At 34.5% G+C, this 21,478-nt stretch overlaps 1 protein-coding gene across 5 annotated transcripts; it reads left to right on the forward strand.

Annotated features, from left to right (window-relative positions):
* Positions 1-8,972: 8,972 nt before the first annotated feature.
* LOC133681925 (uncharacterized) lies at positions 8,973-11,639 on the forward strand. Of its 5 annotated transcripts, none has more exons than XR_009836581.1 (8): positions 8,973-9,198; positions 9,281-9,388; positions 9,457-9,587; positions 9,677-9,777; positions 10,247-10,306; positions 10,859-10,978; positions 11,202-11,309; positions 11,392-11,639. XR_009836581.1 is itself a non-coding variant. In XM_062105127.1 (7 exons), exons 1-6 carry the CDS (start codon positions 9,018-9,020, stop codon positions 10,941-10,943), a joined length of 666 nt encoding a protein of 221 aa, XP_061961111.1. In that variant the 5' UTR covers positions 8,973-9,017; the 3' UTR covers positions 10,944-10,978; positions 11,202-11,639. The 5 variants fall into 5 exon arrangements, 3 of the variants coding, with proteins under 3 accessions (XP_061961111.1, XP_061961113.1, XP_061961112.1); XR_009836582.1 differs by having other exon boundaries at positions 8,974-9,198; positions 11,221-11,309; XM_062105127.1 differs by having other exon boundaries at positions 11,202-11,639.
* The last annotated feature ends 9,839 nt before the right edge of the window (positions 11,640-21,478 follow it).

Here is a 21,478-nt window from a genome sequence, read left to right on the forward strand (position 1 = left end):
AATATGTGTGCTAAAAGTGTGTGAACGGGAAGAAAACATTTAAGAACATGGAAGATATTTTTAAAAAGTTAATTATATATATATATATATATATATATATATATATATATATATATATATATATGAGTGCAAGTGAGTGTGTGTTGTAAGGAAAAAAAAAAGAAGAACAAAACTTGCTTTTTCAAAGAGAAAGAAGCATTCAACTAGAAGAGGAAAAATAAATTCAATTAAGGAAAATTTCTCAATTCAAAAGTGTTAAAGCTTTGGTTGTTGCTTGGTAAGGTGCCCTCACATTTTTAAATAAGATTCTTGAAGAATTAATACTTTAAATTGATTGAACTTTGTGAAATGAGGAATTTGGGTTCATGATAAATTTTAGAAAAAATTACAATTGATTGTGAAATTGTGTTAAGATTATTGAAGTGGGTAGAGAAAGTAAGAAATTATGATAATTAAAGCAAAATTTTAGGTGTTCTTGAATAAGGGTTTTTTTTGGAAAAATAATAATAAGAAGAATAAAATTTAAGAATTTGAATAAGATGATGATATTGTATAGGAAAGAGATGATATTAATGTTAAAGAGTGAATAGATCATGAAATTTTTTTTTTATGTTTTCCTTAAATTTAAAATTTGGTAAAATAAATTAAATAAATACATTTAAAGAATATATATATATATATATATATATATATATATATTGTTTTGAATGATGAAATGAATTGTATTACTGTGGAAATTGAAAGAATAGGAAGGAAATTTATAAAAGGAAGAAGGGAATTTTCATGTTTCTCTCTAAATTTTATTTTGGCAAATGAAAGGATAATTGGAAGGATTTTATTTATTGAGTGTGTCAATATGAAAAGTAGAATAATGATGTGATATACTTGTCAATTCAGGAGATGCTGTCAGGCCGACACCACAGCAGAGAACTTTGGCTTGAGCTCAGTCGTCAGGTAATTACACGACGCCCGAATTTAATATTGGTCAATATGTATTTATATCTGATTAATTGTGGTTGATATATTAGAAATTATTATGTTGTTTACTTGAGAAAATAAGATATGCGATGTAATGAATTAATGAGATTAATACCCTGGTGAATGGACGTGATAAGAAATTAATTCTATATTTAATGGGATTAGAACCCTGGTGATTGGGCAAATCATTGAATTAATTAGTGAATTACTGAGTTTAATGTCCCGGTGAATGGACGTAATAAGGAATTAATTCCCTGGTTAATGGGATTAGTACCTTGATGAATGGATAAATTGTTGAACTAATTCCTGATTTAATGGAATTAGTGCCCTGGCAAATGGGCGAGATGAAGAATTAATTCCCTGGTTAATGGGATTTGTACCCTCATGAATGGGTGAAACATTAAACTAATTTTTGAACTGATGACAATAATGCTTGTTGAATGGACTGATAGAAAAATTAATCATCTATTAGTAAAAGTAATGCCGTGTTAATTGGGCGATAGAAATAATTATATTTTTGTTGATGTTAAAAAAAAATAGAAACAAAATCATAGATTATTCAGAAATTTATTTTATATATAGAATACTAGATGAACAAATTAATTTAATGATCTTTTGATTAAATTTCAAAAAGAAAGGAAGAAAGAAAGAAAGAAAGTAGAAAGAATTTTATGGATATCTTTTTTTCATTTGTCTAACTGAATTATTGTATTAAATCTATTTTCAAGTACATCCCCCTATCAGACTGAGCAATAGATTAGTTTCCTTATATTTTGTTGGATAGCATGTTGTAATGAATGAATTTATCATTTTGTTATGTAATATAATGCGTCTACAGTTTATCGAAAGCTCTTTTGTGTAGTATAATCTTAATTATAAATTTCTTCTTTAATTATGAACTTATTTCGATTATAATTTCGTTAATGGTCCTTATTTGTAAATCTTTGAATTATGTAATGTACTTCAGTTACAGTTTTTAGAATAATTCTTTAGATTGCATCCATGTAAATATGGGATATTGAATTATTTAGACATGTGTGAATTTGATTATTGAGGAGTTGTGATGTAATGAGAGGAGGATATCCTGGAAGATAGGACGAGTAAAAAATTTGTTAATTGGGGATTGTGGAAGAAAAGTCAATAACTTGATACCTAAAGATATAGAGGAAACTCAGCCGAATTTTTATTGATTACCGAAAAAAAAATCCCTAATCTTAATTGAATTGTTATGTCATTGATCTTTGTTTTGAACGCAAATTTTAGGGTCGTTACAAGGAGAGAGTTTAGGATTACAAGATGGAGCACAAAATAATATTTCTCTTCTTTTTCATATATTCCTATTTTGTACAACTACCCTTGTATATATGCATGAGTAGAAGGCGAAAGAGGGTCTCGTGCCATCTAGATTACAATTATTAAAACGGTGCATATGAAGTATAGTTATACAATGCGTATCATTTGCAACAGTAACTCTTCACGTAGAGCTCACCTGTAACAATTCTCCTCCCTTAATAACCACCTTGCCCTCAAGGTTGAAGGTTGGGAACCTAAGTTTTATTTCATCCATGAACTCCCATGTAGCCTCTGCTGGGGATAACCCTTGCGAATGGTTTAAGAGTTGTTTAGCAGCTTGTTGACCTCTTTTGATCATCCTTCGATCTATGATTGCTTGTGGCTATAACAGGGGCTCCCTAGGCATGCTCATTCTTCATAGATTGGTTCAGCTAACTCTATAAAAGCGGTGAGTTCTGTCGTCCAACCTTCATAGAAGGGTTTCAAACGATGCCCATTGACCTTGAGTACTTTGTTGGTTTCTAAACATGTAATTTCAACTGCACCATAAGGAAAAACATTAGAAACAACAAAGGATCCAATCCAACGAGAGCGCAATTTTCCAGGAAAAAGTTTCAAATGTGAATGATAAAGAAGGACTTTTTCTCCAACAAAAAACTCCTTTCTTGTAAGCATTCGGTCATGAAGATTCTTAGTCTTTTCTTTGTAAACCCTTGCATTCTCGTAAGCATCATTTCGTATTTCTTCAAATGTAATTCCAATCTTTTTGGGCACTAAAGGGATAGGCGCCACCCATTCATTGTCCATGATAGGGTGAATGACTACTGCATCATAGGGAACAGTTTGCAAAGCTTGCAAAGCCAATGCTGATTCATGCATGTTTTGGGGAACACATATATACCTGTCCATCTCTTCTATCTTGGTAAAATCATAGCCATAGCTCAAAGCTACGCTTAATCCATCCTCACTATCAAAATCACAAACTTGCTGCACACACTTATCAACTTGGTCATAACATGTGATAGAATAAACATTGCTATAAGGATATGTCATTGCATCATGAAAATTAAATTCAATTTTTTCATCGCCTACCTCCATAGACAAGGTATCCTTACCACAATCAATCTTTGTGTTGGCAGTTTTCAAGAATGGTCTCCCAAACAATATAGGAGTGTTGATTGATGAATCACAAGAATCATGTTCCATATCAAGAATATAAAAGTCACATGGAATAACCAAACTATCAATCTTGACTAGGACATCTTCTATCACACCAAGTGGGTAAACAAAACTACGATCCGCAAGTTGTCTTACAATACTAGTTTTATTCAAAGGCTCTAGACTAAGATAATCATAAACATGTTTAAGCATAACACTAATGGATGCACCTAAATCGCATAAAGCTCTTTTAAAACTAGCATTACCAATAACATATGGGATAGTAAATGCACCTGGGTCTTTTTGTTTCAAAGGCAGATTCTTTTGAACAACAGCAGATACAACTTCACCAATACTTACCGTTTCATGACCTTTCAGTTTGAAAGCTCTCTTGGTAGTACACAACTCCTTCAAGAATTTGGCATATTTGGGAATTTGCTTGATAGCATCAAGCAAAGGAATGTTGAGTTCTACTTTCTTGAAAACTTCTAAAATCTCTTTTTCTTTGTCCTCTTTCTTTGACCTAGAAGAACTCACAGGAAAGGGTGCAATTGTTTTAAAACTAGAATTCATTGAGTGAGGACTTACCTTTAGAGTGTTGGTCGTGGTTTTAATTTGTGGAGGAGGAGGATGTTCCTTCTTTGTACTCAATTCAGTTTCTATCTCTTCTTCTTTCTCCATCTCAATCTATTTCGACCTTTATCTTTCAAGTTCTTTTCCACTTCGCAACATGATCGCACTAACATTCTCTTTTGGATTCAATGCTTGGGAGGGCAATTTTCCATTCATTTGTGCTTCCAATTTCCCCACACTTGAAGCTACTTGCCCCATTTGCTTTTCCAAGTTGTGAATACTTGACCTTATTTCCTGTTGAAAAGAAATGACATTTTGTTGCAAGGTAACAGTATTAGAAGCCAAAGTTTTCATCATCTCACGAAGATCATCATTAGATGACGACCCCATAACATTGGAGTTTGTGAATGGAGGGGGTTGTCTTGCTTGATAATTTTGTTGGGGATGGAACTGTTGGCCCTGATTGCCTTGTTGGGATGGGTTGCCGTAACGTAAGTTGGGATGATCTCTCCATCCGGGATTGTACTTGTTGGAAAAGGGATCATATTTATGCTGGGGCTGTCCGTTGAATGTTCCTTCAATTGCATGAGCTTGTTCAATGTAATCTTCTTGCATTGTTGGACACATATCTGAAGCATGTCCTTGTAAGGAGCATATGCTACAAACTTTCACCTGCTGCACATTTCCACAAGCCAAAGAACGCACAAGAGAAGTAAGATCATTAACTTTATTTTCAAGGTTAGAAATACTTACCTCATTTACTCGTTTGTTGGAGAAGTCTCCACGAGTGCCAAATTGTTTTGAGTTGGCTGCCATGTTTGAGATCAATTGGCGTGCAGCCTCGGGTGTCTTATCCACCAATACGCCTCCACTTGCAGCATCAATGATACTACGGTCAGTAGGCATCAATCCTTCATAGAAATATTGAATGAGCAGCTGATCGGGTATTTGATGATGAGGACATTGAATGCAGAGTTGCTCAAATCTTTTCCAATATTCAGAGAGTGTCTCTCCATGAGATTGCCGAATCCCACATATTTCTTTCCTTATGTTGGCAACTCGAGATGCTGGGAAATACTTCTCAAGGAAAATCTTCTTCATGACATTCCAAGTTCCAATAGATCCTGGGAGAATAGAGAAAAGCCATGCCTTTGCTGCCCCCTTCAAAGAGAAAGGGAAAGCTTTCAACTTAACTTGTTCTTCATCAACTCCATTCGGTTTCATGCCAACACAAACCATATGGAACTCCTTGAGATGAGTATGAGGATCTTCTCCTGCAAGACCATTAAATGTTGGTAGGAAATGTATAAAACCAGATTTGAGCTCAAAGTTTACATTATTGTCGATGTTTATGCACAGTGGCTGATTTTCCACATTAGGAGCAGCAAGCTCCTTGAGTGTTTGTTGTCGTGCAATAGCCATGGTGTTGAGGCGAGCTTTCTTTCGTAACCTGCGTAAAGTTTTTTCTATTTCGAGATCCAACTGCACTTGACTTTGATTAGTAGAATGGGTTACTGGCATAAATCATCAAGAAAACTCAAAAGAAATCAACCACATAAGAGATCGAAAACAATGCAAATTGTACGAAAATCCAACGGTAGAAAACTAAAACTGCCTAAAAACACTAGAAAACAGTAGAATTTGGCCTCGATAGTGTGGGGCTAGTGATTTATCACTAGTCCTGTTCAGAACGTCATTTTCCTTTAGGAAACAAAAGACCGATACCTAATTCCACCAAAAAATCTGTTTTGAACAGTACCGCTGCCGCAAGTGAACTGTACCGTCGCAAGCAAAAATTCTGTTTCTCTTTTTTTTTTTGAATCACAGCAAATAAAAATAACAGTACAAGCACAACAATCAACTAAAATTACCTCCCCAGCAACGGCGCCAAAATTTGTTGCGATGTCGCGGTCATACAAATTAATTACCCTAGCTTAAAACACACAAGATAGTATAGAGCAAGCAAGGAGTTGATCCCACGAGGAAGTTTCAAGTCAGATTTTTATGTTGTACGCTATGTAATTGGGGGGGATTTGGTTTGTGATTATCTAAACTATGGTAGCAATTAAACCAGCAAACAAAATCAATTAAAACCGAAACTTATCAAGAAAACAAACCTTGGTCGCAAGCACACATCCACCAACGGAAATTAGAACCGATCCTTGAAACGAAAATTGCAGTTTATGTTCTGAAATTTTATCTTTTCTTAACATTGATTAATTAACGGATCCGCCGTATAACTAATCCTAACCAATAAACAATCAAAGTGTCTGCACTAATGATTCAATTTAATGGTAGCTTTAAGAACTAGATAATTTCATCAAGATTAACATACAAGCTGTCCGCAGCTTGTGTCACTTTGTTCTAATGTTCTCCCTAAGTTCAATAACGTAGTTCCGCCACAATTATCAAGCTTAGTTGCTTCACAAGTTTATATATCACAACTCCGGTTTTGATATTAAACTTAGCAATAGATTGTTCACAACAATAACTTAGAGTCCGCTCTAGCAATCATCATCAACAATCATAGGAAATATGCATAGGAAAACAATCATACTCATTCATAACATAAACTGAAAATATAAGGAAGAATAAATCTCACGGTTCTTGAAATCCAAAAGTTTGTTGTGTCCTTGCAACCAAGAAAAGAGCTTAGCCTTGCATAACTATTGAACAACTACTTCTAAAGAATGAAAAGAGCATGATTTTTGGGTTTGTAGAGGAGAGAATTTGTGTTTATTCTCTGCTGGCTGCTGCCTCCTTCTGCTCTCCCTCTTTTCTGCTGGCTGCTACCTCCTTCTCTCTTTCTTTTTATATGCTAAGAAACCCTAGTCTCTATTTTACAAAATAGTCCTTCCTTGAGTTGGCAGTTTACATTTAAGTACTTCAATAACTATTTTTCCTAAAAGGAGAAATAGCCTTGCATGAAATCTTTAAGCTCTGACTTAGAGGAGATAAATTGCTGATATAAAAACTTGGATGTCGGTTTAGATGCTTCGGAATGTAATTTGGACTTGTTTCTTCACGAAACCTGTTTGCTGGCAGAATTCAGTTGTCATCTTTGAAAAATCATATCTCCCTCCTATGACATCTTTTTTGGCTGAAATTTGGAGCGTGGATAGGTCTTTGAATTATAAATCCAAGAAAATTGAGTTTGCATCAATTGGACTTCTGTAGCTCCAGATATTAAATTTTGAATGGCCAAAGGTCAACACTAGCAGAATGCGAGATTTGACTTTGCAGGATGTGATTTCCATGATCTTTCTCCTTTTATTTTTCTTGCATTACATTTCCAGAAAGGTATGGATGTTAGCTTTTTAGTGCCACTGGAATCACTTCATTTCGATCTCTAGAACTCACGCTCTGCACAAAACATCGACTGAACGTCAAATCTGCCAATTACCTCCAATTTACTCCTTTTTGCATCTTTCATCCAAAAATGCCTTCAAAACATAAAACAAAGAATATCAAGGCATTTTATATATAAAACATGGAAAAAACATTAGGTAGATGTGGGTGAAACTATCGAATAATATGGTTACATCAATTAACAACTCTTTCTTAGTTTTTATTTATTTATATATATTTAATTTATTCCTTTAAGGATAAATAATATTTAAAAGTTTCTCAAATAAAAAAATTATGAAATAATAAAATATATCCATAACATTAACATATTTTTTTTATTATATTAAAAATTAACTTTGGAATCCTATATCTACGACATGTAGAAAAGTTATAAAAGCTAGTTATTATGAAGAGGAAGTAACATCCTAGCACTAGTTATAAAACCCGACCCGAATCAGCGGGTTGACCCGGTGGCTAGATCAGTCTGGGTTTAATAAAAGATCAGCTGGGGCAACAGCCCAACAAAACCTGGTCAACCCAGCGGGTTATGGGGGCGAACCTGAATGAGATCCGTTGTTTTTTTAAATATAGGATTTGAAACCCATTAGTATATATAACTTATATTCTTAAGAAAAAAGTTATGTTTTTTCAATGTGGGATAAAAAACCTTTTGGTTTAAATACTTCAACTTAAAGGGATAACATAATATCTTTTCAATGTGGGATTTGAAATCCTTTCGTATATATACTGTATATTCTCAAGAAAAAAGTTATGTTTTTTCAATGTGAGATACAAAAGTTTTTGATTTAAATACTTCAACTTAAAGGGATAACTTAATATCTTTTCAATGTGAGATTTGAAGACCTTTCGTATATATACTCTATGTTCTCAAGAAAAAAGTTATGTTTTTTCAAAGTGGGATTTGAAACTCATTAGTATATATACTCTATGTTCCCAAGAAAAAAGTTATGTTTTTTTAATATGGGATTTAAAACTCATTAGTATATATACTGTATGTTCCTAAGGAAAAAAAATATTTCTTCAATGTGGGATAAAAAAAATTTAGTTTAAATACTTCAACTTAAAAACTTAATATAATATCTTTTCAATGTGAAATAAAAAACTTTTTTAAATATTATTTTAAACTTTATTATTTACAACATGTATAACTTATATTTACATTGATTTTTCTTAATTTTTTCATATGAAATATTAAAATTTTAAATAATTTTTTTTAATCTTTTCTAGTTGACCTATGAAACCCAGGATTCGACACCTTAACCGGATCAACTCCAGACCGAGTTTAATAACTAGATTCCTAGCAACCTCTTGTTTTTTTTGTATTTTTAATTCTATTATTTCACGGACATGCATATATGTAATTTATCCATAGTTCCACGCAAGAAATTACCATTCAGTGGATTTCCAAACAAAACATTGAGAATGTTTCAGACGGGGTTAAAATACGAGGGAGGGATATAACGGAAAATGAATAATGGAGTAAGAACGAAAACATAAAACGTCTTGGGACCGTTATGTCTCCTTATTGAAAATCAGGGATACCTTTTGATTCCTCCCAAATATTTGTGGGGCCATGCCTCTTTGTTCCCCTGAGGTCCTATCCGTTAAATCGGACCAGCTCATTTGAAACCCAAACAAACTCAACCATGGCAACAGCCGCATCTGCTTCCCTCTCACTTCTCCCTCCAAAACCCCAAATCTCCAGCAAACGACATGAAAATCAACGTCGTCTCCTCCTACCCAAACTCTCTCGCAGAGACGCTGCCTTGCTCTCATTCCTCGCTCTCGTCCCCTCCGCTCCTGCTTCTGCCTTCTCCGTCGGCATCTGTAGGCAACACTACACTCTCTCATCGCTCATTAAATGCTGATTAGTTTCTCGCTAATTGCTTTCAAAACCCTAATTATGCAGCAGGACCGAAGGACTGGCTGAAAGATCAAAAGAAGAAGGCTGCGAAATATATATTGGCTCCTATCGATGCCTCCCGTGAAATCCTTCGCTCTGCCTATCTCTTGCTAAGTAAGTACGGTTTCACCCTTTTTTTTGTTGATTTTTTAAATAGGGTTAATTTGGCTTGTTCTTGGCAGCGGACAGTCAATCCGAATTTAAGGAAGAGAAATTAGAGGAAGTTCAAAGACTGTTAAAATCTGCCGCTAGGGATTGTGTTCCTCGAGATAGGAATTCGTTTGTTGCGTTTCAGGCTACTACAGGAGTGGAGGTTTGTGCATTTTGTTATCATGTATCTTCGTAATTAGGGTTTTGATTAATCGTGTTAAGTAATCATAGGCTTGATTTTAATGTGAATAGGTTTGCACGTTTCGTTTGATTGTGAAGAATGCTGCTTCCTTACTTGATAAAAAGGACCCTGCAAAGTTGGAAGCAGAAGCTATTTTGGATGATCTTATAAGGTAACCACCTTTCCTTCTGTTTTTAGTACATTGCAACAAATATAAACTACTGCATTGTATTAACATTCCAAACCTGTGCTCATTTGAAGATGATTTTTTCCATTGTTGTTAAATTTTGAATGTATATCAACAAAGATGAAACTGTCTTTTAATTGTTTATAAAGTAGTAATAACGACTGCATTTAGTCTGGTTATGATTTATAAACCAAATATATGGATTTTGACCCAAGTACCCTCCCATAAATGCAGAAGCAAATAAGTGTTACTTTCATTACCAACCACTTCAAAGTAAAGCAAATGCTGATGGAATTTGGAGATAATTGGTAAATGCTGTGGAAAATATTTAGGCTGCCCAATTCCAAAATCAACCTAGAGACTTAACATTGTGATTTATGTTATGTGAGTAATTCATGATTGATTTTGTAACATTCACTTAAGAGCATTTTGCTTAATGATTATTGTACTGTAGATCTTTCACTTCCCTTGATGGTCTGGCGAATGAAGCTAATGTTCAACTTGCTTCTGACAGGTACGTTTTCCATACTGTGCTTATAAGAACCACACTGATTAGTGAATTTGATTGTTAATTATTTTTGTTTGGGAAGGAGATGGCTGGAAGGGAGGGGACTAATAAGTTAACCTCCATTCCCTCCTTTTTATTAAAATATCTCCTCCCAAATTGGGGGTGTAATGGAGGCAAGGGAATAAATTTTGGACTCAAATCTACGATTATATCCTCGTTATTTATTCAAGCAACATGAATGTAATCTAATAACAAGACCTCTCTTTCTCATCCTTTAAGCAAATAAAGAAAAAATTTTGACCTCCCCTAAAAAATTCCATAACATTGGTTCTTCTTGCTAGCAGGGTTACGTACCTTGTTTGTTAACATTTTGATTTGGTGAAATTTTTTGTCAACAAGTTTAGTTCTTAATACCCGTTCTTCATTTCTCTGAATTTTTGAATCGTGGCAGTCAATAATGCTTGTCAAGTGAAGCTGAATTGCATATACGAGCCCATTTAGCATTCCTCCTGACAATTTTCTAACACGCCCTCCCATCATCCCTTCTGTTTTTGGCAGACAGAAGGTTGCTGATGCACTCATGAATACTATATCTTCACTTGATAAATTCGAGCAGGGAGTGAAGGACTGCCTTGAAGCTTGACAATTCAGGTCTTCTTCCAGAATTAGAGCATTCAGGTTGTGGTCAAGGTCTTATAGATATTTTTCCCTTTCAGAGATGGTTTTTACTTGATTTTTTTTTTCTTTCTGCTTGAGTCCTGTTGCCCCTTTTCATGGTTTTTTTTTTTTTGGTCAAATCCTTGATAGAGGCAAGGTATCTGTATCATAGTATATCACAACAGGAACAAACCAGTTTGTTTATGCGTAGTTCCCTTGTATTTTGTTTGCTTTTTTGCATCAGTTGTGGAATTCACGTACAGGGACAGGAAGCTCTCTCTCTCGCTGGAGAAGATAAACTACCCATGCTTTCTATTGACTTGTTAACCTGCACCAGCATCGATTGATATGGGTAATAAGAAAAACTGTCCAGGATGGCTCCATTTTATGAAAATTCAATAGACCGATGATTATCTGTTCTTCTGTGAACATAGTGACAAAATGGACGCCATACGAGATAAGGTATAATGCAGTTTTGACTCAATACATGTAAAGGGTGTTTTGACCGATGATTGGACCGCAATGCTTAAATGAGACAAGGAGCCCTTTCAAGACTCTAAGAGCATCTAAAACAGCTAAATAGCTATTTTATTGTTTTTTTTTATTATTTAAATTATATGTGAGATGAATATTTAAGTGTATTTTTTTCTAATTATTTAATAACACATTTAAGAATTAATTATTTGATTATAATATAAATTAAAGAAATGCAACACTTAAAGAAATAATGAAGATTTAAATAATGCATACTTATTAAAATCATTATCATGACATTTAACTAGTATTTTCATTTGATGCATCTTATAATATTCAATCAAATTATCAAGACAAGACATGGTTGTCGAATAGTATTCACTCTTGTTGTTTCATTTATTCTTTTTTTCATAATAACAATCTTGCCTTGTTATATCCCTTTCTCTTTCTTTGAAGCAAATGATTTTTAAAAAACATCTTATTTTCTTATGTTATGTTCTTTGTAATCCTCTGAGATGGAATATAAAAACTTGTGTATCTTTTTTAGCTTCCTTCTTTGCCACCTTTCTCGCCAAATACATCATCATCATCTTCTTCCAAGTCAATCGGGAGTTGCATTTCAGCAATTTTGGCTTCTAATGGCTCTGCCACTTTAAAGGGTGCCTGCAATCAGCATACTTACGAAAAGAAATTCAAGCACCCGAACTTGGACCTCCCTGCCTCTTGCCGCGCAGCCAGGTTCTGCTCTACAACTCCACTCCATTGAACTGAGTAACCACAGCCTCCAACACCTCATTGCTGATCGAGGGGAGCACCTACTCATCATACTCGAGCCCATGGTGTTGAAAGATGTGAGGCCACATGACACCTGCTCAAATAACCATTTTTCAGTCAAATATACACAAAACAAAAATACAATCATACACTTTGACCATGTAAAATCCTCATTCAGTCTGATTTTAGTAAAAGAAAATGAAAAAAAAAAAAAAACCCAGAAGACTTCAGTCCTCTCTCAATTTCCAGAGCCAAATCCCAATTCATGATTTAACAGCCCAGCTAAACAATACAGCGAAAAGCTAAATCAGTATCTCTTTCTTTTTTGCTAGCAATCTGAACTACAAACCCCATCTCCCAAACTTTTGCTAGCTCACCCAAAACCAAATCTAGCTCCAAAAACCCTTTTTGTCTGCCCATATATAACAACCTTGAATACAATCATCTGGATCTGTTTGTCATGCCTTCTGTGCCAACAAAGAACAAAGAAGGGAAGAAGAGAAACGAGGAGGGGGACTCAAATCAAGAAAGAAGCCCCGGTGTGCTACTGCCAAGCCTTTTACCCGCCATTCCCTCGCGTCTCGCGCTATAAATTGGAGAGTGCTCGCAATATATAGCTATACTGTTCACAAATCCAAAATTGCAAGCTATTTAGAGATAGAGGATGGTCTGCAAGAATTTCTACCCACTAGCTATTACAGGTAAGGAGGAGTCCTACTAGCTAGCAAGGGTGTGGATGCTCTGGAAAGGGTTGGTTTGAAGATTCCTGTTTTGTATATTCTCTCCATACAACAAAATCTTCCTTGCGCACATTTTTGCGATGCATCGTGTGCTTTCAAGTTGCGCGAGCTAGCATTAAGAATGCTGCAAAGTCCTTTTTTTTTTTTTCCCTTTCTTTCTCCATACAACTAGAAGAGTTTAAGGGTTGGTACAAAATTTTCCTTCTGCTGTGTTCCAGCTATCGTTGAGACCTGAGACGGTTCCCTCTTTTTTTCTTTCTTCTCTGTTTTTTGACAGCAAAACAAGGAAATGATATAAAATATTGCCTCTCTTAGCTCTTTGATTTTAAGACGTTGTCCATGACCCGCATTTGCATTTAACACTGAGCATGCATGACTCCACAGCATTTGAATCCCTTTGCTGGCCAGCTCAGATTTCAGTGTGAGGCTCCCAGTTGTTATCACAGACCGGACCGGCCTCTTGACTACCAACGGTATCCGTACAGCAGAAGTAATTCTAATTTCACTCCTGAACTGGTGATGGTGTTTTGCGATGATAAAACTACAAAAAACTTATCTAGGATTTGTTTCCTGAAAGTTCATACCAAGGCTGAACAAGCAAGGTTACCCCGTATAAGTACATGGGTGAGGTTTAGTTTTGTTCAAATCCAAATATAATAAGCTTTGTAAGAATGTAAAATTCAAAGAGATCCATCTCACATCATTTTGCTAAGAATGAAGAACCTTCCTTCTTAAGATTGTAGATGTTAATTACTCCTTGAACCTCTGCTGGTATGGGAAGAAATCAAGGAGGAGGAAAGTAAATTTCAATTCTGGCCTTGTAGATTCGTCAATATCTTGCTTCGGTTTTTTGAGTTCTTATGTGTTTTTTTAAATTTGGATTTTAAAGAAAGAAAAAAAGAAGAAGAAGAGGAAAACAAGAACATAAATAAAAACAAATTGTAGCTATTTAATAGCAAGGAGTGATATTGAAATTTCTTAAAAACTGCAAGAGTAAAATTGAATAAATAAAATAAAACTAGAAATACTAATGAATCAATAAGTGTAAGAGCATAATTTATTGAAAAAACCAAAGAATTCCATGTAGCATGCTTACGGAGGCACAATCTTAGACAAATATGATAACATGACACCAACATAAATATTTCTGTGCCATTGGATTTATTACGTCAAAATAGTAATGATGCACAACTTGACATCAAGATCACAAATAGGAACAGAATCATACGTTCAAAACATGGAATCAAGTGGATGATTTGGTCAAAGTTTTTCTTAGAATTTCAGAAGCCTGGTTCTCCACTAGACCTATATATTCACACTTGTTTATTACATACAAGCAGAAGAACAAAAGTAAACAAAAACATAAAAACACATGGTTTACAGGAAAATCTCAATCTTTATTACTCTTAACAGAGGAAATGATACACAAGTTTGTGAGTGCTATGCACATTCTTTACATGCTACATGTTAATTATGATATATTTATACATAGTTTATAAGGAAGTTTACAATCTAAAACTGCCTTCTAAAGCTAATATCAAATCTGGCTAGTTTTCCATTGATAAATCCAGCCAGTTTTTCATAAAATCAGTAACTATCAATAATTGTCGACAAATGCCCTTGATTATTGCAGTCTTTTTTAGTTTGCCACCAATCAACCAGCACCCATGCCAAAATAAATGTGTGTTCTGCTCATTTTAGATAGTTTATTGTGCAAATCAAAATTCATGTTGAACATGAACCAAATGTTCGTACAAATTGTTACACACATTGTTTACCAAATCTACCACTGATTGTCTAGGCTGCCACTTCCCAAGACATCTTCACAATAGTGTTTTTGTTGGAACCTCCCTCACCAAAAAGGACCTCACACTCTTATCGGATCATAAACGAGATAATCCTCCATTAAGTCTTCAAACTACCACAAGTTAGTACCCCTTTCCCAAAAAACCTCCTTGCCATTTTCCTATTTCACTAAAAACTTAGTTCGCCTATTCTTCTTATAATGCCCGAGTCTTTTATGGTCCATAATCTTGAAGATTTTATTGTCAAATTGTTTGCAAATTATCGGATGAGCTTGCTGCAACTTACTTCTTGCTGGATCTTCATGATCTTTATGAAAAGGTTTCAAGTAAGTCACATGAAATGTTAGGTGAAGCTTCAATATTTATGGAAGCTTCAACTTGTGAGCAACAATCCCCACTTTCTCTCTAATATCAAATGTCCTATTATACTTCGACACCATCCCTCGATGTTGATTCTTCTAAATTATCTTTTCTCAACTTTTATGGAGTCATCTTTAGCAATACCTTGTCGCCTTCGTCAAACTCCAATGATCTTTGTGTTTTGATTTGTATAGTTCTACATCTATCTACTTACCTTACACAAATTATCTTGAGCTTGTTCAAACAACTCTTCTCTTTCCTTTATAAATCTATACGTGACTGGGTTTTTTTCCCTGACTTCTGCATTGAAATGTTGGTTGGGGCTTGAGGCTACACCCCCAATACCAATTTAAATGGACTTGCTTTTATGGCCTATGATCTATGAAGGTTATAATATAGCTAAGTTCTGTCAAACAACTCTAGCCAATTTTATTGAGTTGTTGTCACATAGTATCTTACATATTCCTTTACGAAAGCATCAACTCTTTCCATTTGCTTATTGGTTTATGAATTATTAGCAATTAAGAATTTCAGTTATGTTCCTATTAAGCCAAACAATATAGTTTTAAAACCTAGTAATGAATCATACATCGCAATCACTTATAACATCATACCGAACCCTAAAATATTTCATAACACTCCTATATAATAACTCGGTAGCTACTTCAACAATGTTTATTATTGGCACAACCACAAATATAATATACTTCATGAACATTTCAACGATAACCATCACCACAGCCATTTCATCCACTTTCATAAACCCCACAAAAAAGCCATTGGAACTGAAATCCATTTAGTCCATTTTCATTTCCTTTTCGCGTGTTGAGTCAAAATAGAATATTATCACAGGGTTTAATCTTTTGTTAGAATTTCAAACCCGATGCAATAGTCTAGTCCCCTATTATACTCAACCTTTCTCACCAATTTCACTCGTGTTTTACCTATAATCTAAGTGTTTCACATCCCTAAAACACTTTTCTTAATCTTTTGTTTATTATAAGCAAGCTGAAAAACACAAGTAAACAAGAATAGAACAATTTATAGTATACAGGAAAATCCAAACATTTATTACTCTTAACAAAGGAAACAATACACAAATCTCTCTTGTGTGTGCAATGCACATACTCTATCATCCTACACACTAATTATGGTTTATTTATACATATTTTAGATAGACTTTTACAACCAAAATCTGTCTCTCAAGGCTAAGGATAAATTTGACTAGTTTTTTCATATAATTAGTAACTGCAGATAATTCAACAATGCCCCCCTCTAACAGTTCCAATCTTCTTTGGCCTGCCTCCTCTAAACTAATAAGTGAGTCTGCTGACACCTATGCTACCAAAATAGATATGTTTCTATATATTTTGGACATTCCATTATCTAAGTTTGAATTCGCATTGAACATGAATCCAATATCTGTATGAACCGTTGTACACATTGTGTGTCGAATATGCCATTGTTCGTATAGGCTTCCTCTTCCCAAGGCATCTTCACAACAATGTTTTTACTGGTGTGCCTACATGCCTTTGTCTGTAACAAACCTCCCCCACTAGAAGAACCCACCATCTTTGTCAGAATAGAAGCAAGATACTATTGTACTAGGTTTTTAAACTACCACAAGTAAATGTCACTTTCCCATAAAATCTCCTTGCCATTTTTCCATTTCACTAAAAACTCAGTTTGCTTATTCTTCTTATGCTTCCCAAGTCTTCAATGGTCCATGATCTTGATGATTTTATTATCAAATTATTTATGAATCATTAGAGGAGTTTGCTATGATTTACTTCTTTCCAAATCCTCATGATCTTCATAAAAAGGTTTCAAATAACTCATATGAAACATTAGGTAAAGCTTCAGTATTTCTGACAGTTTCAACTTGTAAGCAACAACCCCTATTTTATCATTAATCTTAAATGGTCCATCATACTTCTGCACCGATTCTTGGTGTCGATTCTTCCTAGCTATCCTTTTTCAAATATATGGAGTCAACCTTAGCAACACCTTGTCATTTTTATCAAGCTTTAATTATTTTCATTTTAGATTTGCATATTTTTTGTATCCATTTATATGCCCTATGCAAACTATCTTAAATTATAACATACCATTCATCAAATTATAAAATATAAATGGAGTATTGGTTAACCCAAACGGAAAACCAAGAACTCATACGCACCATACCTTGTCACACATGTTGTTTTATGCTCATCTCCCTTAACAATCCTTAATTGCCAATAATCAGACCTCAAAACCAACTTTCTAAAGATAGAAGCTCCATTCAACTTGTCCATCAAATCATGAATCAATAACACCAAATATTTATTCTTTATTGTCATCTTATTAAATGCATGATAATTAATGTTGCATGTGTGCGGTGTTGCAACGAATGCTTCCACTCTTAGTATGGTATATGGAAAATCAAGAAATATAGAAGAAACAAGGAATTCTTGTCTTTTATCAGTGGAAAAAGGAAATGAGAGTCGCCAGTCTTTATTTTATTTTTTTGATTTTTTTTGGAAGAAAAAGAAGTGAATTTGGGGAATAACCCAAAAATAGGTTATGATAGTTGCTCTCCATTTTACGATAGAAAGTCTCGTAAGAGACTTTAGATAGTAAGCTTTGTAAAGAAAAAAAAGAGATAATAGACTCACCATATCAAGAAATCATGAATTGTTTTGAAAGTATTTGAAGTGAGGGCTAAAAAGCGCACTCAGAGGAAAAATAAAAAGATTTTTTTGGTGAAATACAAAGATTTTTGAAATGGTCGAATCGTTATGGGAGACTTGCCCAAGGAAAAAATAAAAAAGAGTTTTCAAGATGGTCTTATTGTAATGGGTGACCTACCTAGGAAAAATACAAAGAATTTTTTCAAAAATAGTCTCATTGTAATGGGTGACTTACCTAGGTGGAAAAATATAAAGATTTTTCAAAATGATCTCATTGTAATAGGTGACCTACTCAGGTGAAAAAAATAAAGATTTTTTAGAAATGGTCTCATTATAATGGGTGACCTACCCAGGAAAAACTCAAAGATTTTTCAAGAATGGTCTCATTGTAATAGGTGAGTTGTCCAAGTGGAAAAATATAAAGATTTTATAGAAGTTGAAAAATGCAAAGATTTTTCAAGAATGATCCTATTGTAACGGGTGACCTACCCAGGTGAAAAATAAAAGATTTTTCAAAGTGTTTTCATTATAATGAGTGACCTACCCAGAAAAAATGCAAAGATTTTTGAAAAATACAAAGATTTTTCAAGAATAGTTTTTTTGTAATGGGTGACCAAATGAAAAGAGTTTTCAAAGTGGTCTCATTGTAATGAGTGGCCTACCAAAAAAAAATATAAAGATTTTTGAAAAATGCAGAGATTTTTCAAGAATGGTTTCATTGTAATGGATGATCTACCTAGGTTGAAAATGAAAAGGAGTTCTCAAGATGGTTTTATTGTAATGAGTGACCTATCTAAGTAGAAAAAGTTTTCAAGGTGGTCTCATTGTAATGGGTGACCTACCCAAACAGAAAAATATGAAGAGTGGTCTCATTGTTATGGGTGACCTATCCAAGTGGGAAAAAAAAAGTGAAAAACAGTCTCATTATAACGGGTGACCTACCTAGATGGAAAAAAAAAATGTGAAGAGTGGTCTTATTGTTATAATATGAAAAGTGGTCTCATTGTAATGGATTACTTACTCAGGTGGAAAACAAATATGAAAAGTGTGAAGAATGTGATTTACCTGGTGAAATGACTTGGTTGTAGAAGTCCTGAAGGTATGCCAGGACAGGGCTCGCGGGCGCGCTATCTAGGAGATGATGGTGAGACATTAATTTGCCAAGGATAAAAGTAATGCATCATGATCAACATGCATGAATACTTACTTGAGAAATATAGGTTCCTTTTTTTCATGGAGTCTTTCTTTTCTCAAAAGTTTGAGTCTTTGTAGTAAGTTTTGATGGCCTTTTCGCTTTGCTTACTCGAGTCACATCTTGTGATCTTGACATTTGGGAAGGGCTTGATATCATTATACTTCTTTGTCCTCCAATCTTTATCTCAAAGGTCACCAGCTTTACCCTACACTTCATTTTCTTAGAAAGGGAATCATGGAGCTAGCCATGTTATATGTTTTTTTTTTGGGTTGCCTCCTAGCTTGATTATGCCCACAAGTTTTTGTTTGAGTTTTCTTTGGGGATGAGACTGTGTGAAAGAAGATTTGGTTATTTACAAGGAGATGTTTTCATAAAGAATTTTTGGAATTTCAAAGCTATTCCAAACACAGAAATCATTTTGATATTGGTTAAAGCAAACTTGTTCTGAAAAAACTTAAGTGATTTCTATGGGCATGTGTTCATAAGTGTTGAAAATTTTTACTTTTTGTGAAAGTGTGAAGTGATGTTTTGGTGGTAAAAAAGGGTTCAATCTTTAATTTGAGGGTTTGAGGGAACCATTTTTCAAAGCATTTATTTTGCTTGTATGAATAATGACATAATTTGCATGAGAAAGCATTGTCTACCGATCCAGATTGCTTGCCTTTGATTAAAAAAGGCTTGATTAGGCATGTAACATAGGCTTTGCCTATTGGCTACGAAGAAAGAAGATATTTGTAGGCTCAAAAGGTGTTTAAGGGATTTCAAGACTAATGATCACTAATGCTTATTTCCTGACCTTTTGTCATTTGAATTTATTTCCAAAATGGTGTATCGTGCCACCTAGTGTTGGGTTTGGGCTTTTTGTTGTTTTTTTTTTCACTTGGTTGAGCATCATTATATTAATTATTTTTATAGTATGCTTAAATCCTTTTGTATCCTTTGGATTTTTATGCCCCCAGCTTTGTTTAGGCATTTTTAACCATTGAGGATTTTTATGTATTTTCTTGCACTTGCCCTCCAGTGTGCGGTGTGATCCTAGCCAAGATTATTTTCAAAAAAATATTTTGAGGCTCAAAAAGAGACTGCAAATGATATATTTTTAGCCCCGTGAAAAGATTATCAAAGATGATATATTCTCATTTCAAATACGTGCACTTAAGATCGATAAGCCTTGCTTTCTCACATGTAAATATGCAAAGTGGTTTCTTATTATTCATTTAGTTGAAGCTATCTCATGGTGCTTGGGTTGTCCTTCAAGTTTTTTGTAAGTGTATGGTCACATTTCTAGGAGATCACTTGAATTTCCAGAATTTATCTATTAGAATAAACACCAATTTGATTTTTGCTTTTGTACTAAAACCTTGATTTCCCAAAAATCCTTGTGAAAATATAGGATCATGCATAGTTTTTTTGAAAAGAGCAACACACTTAAGAATTCTTGGTTTAGGTTTTGTGAGTAAAGAGTATGCTATGTAGGTATGAAACAACAACAAAATGGAGGCACATCATAAACATAAAAAAGAAAAACATGATCTTTTTAACAAGAAAGACTCATTTGATAGAAAAAGTCTTGTGGCATTATAAGCCAAATTACCAACAAGACTGAAACAGGTTGAAACAAACATAATCAAGTAGAAAGCGATAATAGAGCATATTCCATCCTCCCATTCTGGTACACTTCCCCTCTGCAGTGGAACTTTGTCCTCTATAGATACCCCTTTAAATTCAAGTCTCTTAAGAATTCATGTCGTCGTCTTCGCATCCTACTCTTACCATTGGTGCTTTTCCTGCCATTCTGCTTCTAGTGCATTTACTAATCCATTGGCTAAAGAATGATTAGGTAGAGGGTTCGTGTTCACATTAGGATAGTCTTCAAATGTTATCCTCCATGCCTTGATTAATTGCAGAAGCTTTCTCTTAAAGGCATTGCAAGTATGAATGCTATGCCCATAAACATCAGCGTGGTATTTACAGGTGAGCTCTGACTTGTACCCGTTGGGGTAAGGTGGCTGTAGAGGTGTCAGAGGTTTGGGAGCTATATGCCCGATGCTTAACAACTTCTAGTACATCTCATTTAGGGGCAGCGATAATGGAGGTAATTGTTCTTGGACCCTTTAGTAATTCTTCTTTGGGAAATTTCCAATTTGGCTTTTGGATTGAAAGTTTTGGGGCTCAGGTATTTTGGTGGGAGATGGAGAGTTGAGATTGATGTTGACAATTTGGGATGAAGTGCAGTAGTTTTGGAATGAGTTTTTTCTATCCATGTAGTCATCTCCAATATGGTTGACCTCCTTCTTTTCGAAACCTCCTTTCATGGTGGATGCATAAATTCTACCACTATTGACGCCTTGCTCTATGCGCTCACATACTGCCATAATGTCAGTGAATTGCTCGGCCGAACTATCCATCATATGCTCGTAGTATGGCGCATTAAGCTGTCAATAAATAGAGTGACCATCTCTTTGTCCAGTAGTGGGGAATGCACTTGAGCAACTGATTCCCTC

Source organism: Populus nigra, chromosome 2 (genome assembly GCF_951802175.1).
Source record: "Populus nigra chromosome 2, ddPopNigr1.1, whole genome shotgun sequence".
NCBI lineage: Eukaryota > Viridiplantae > Streptophyta > Magnoliopsida > Malpighiales > Salicaceae > Populus > Populus nigra.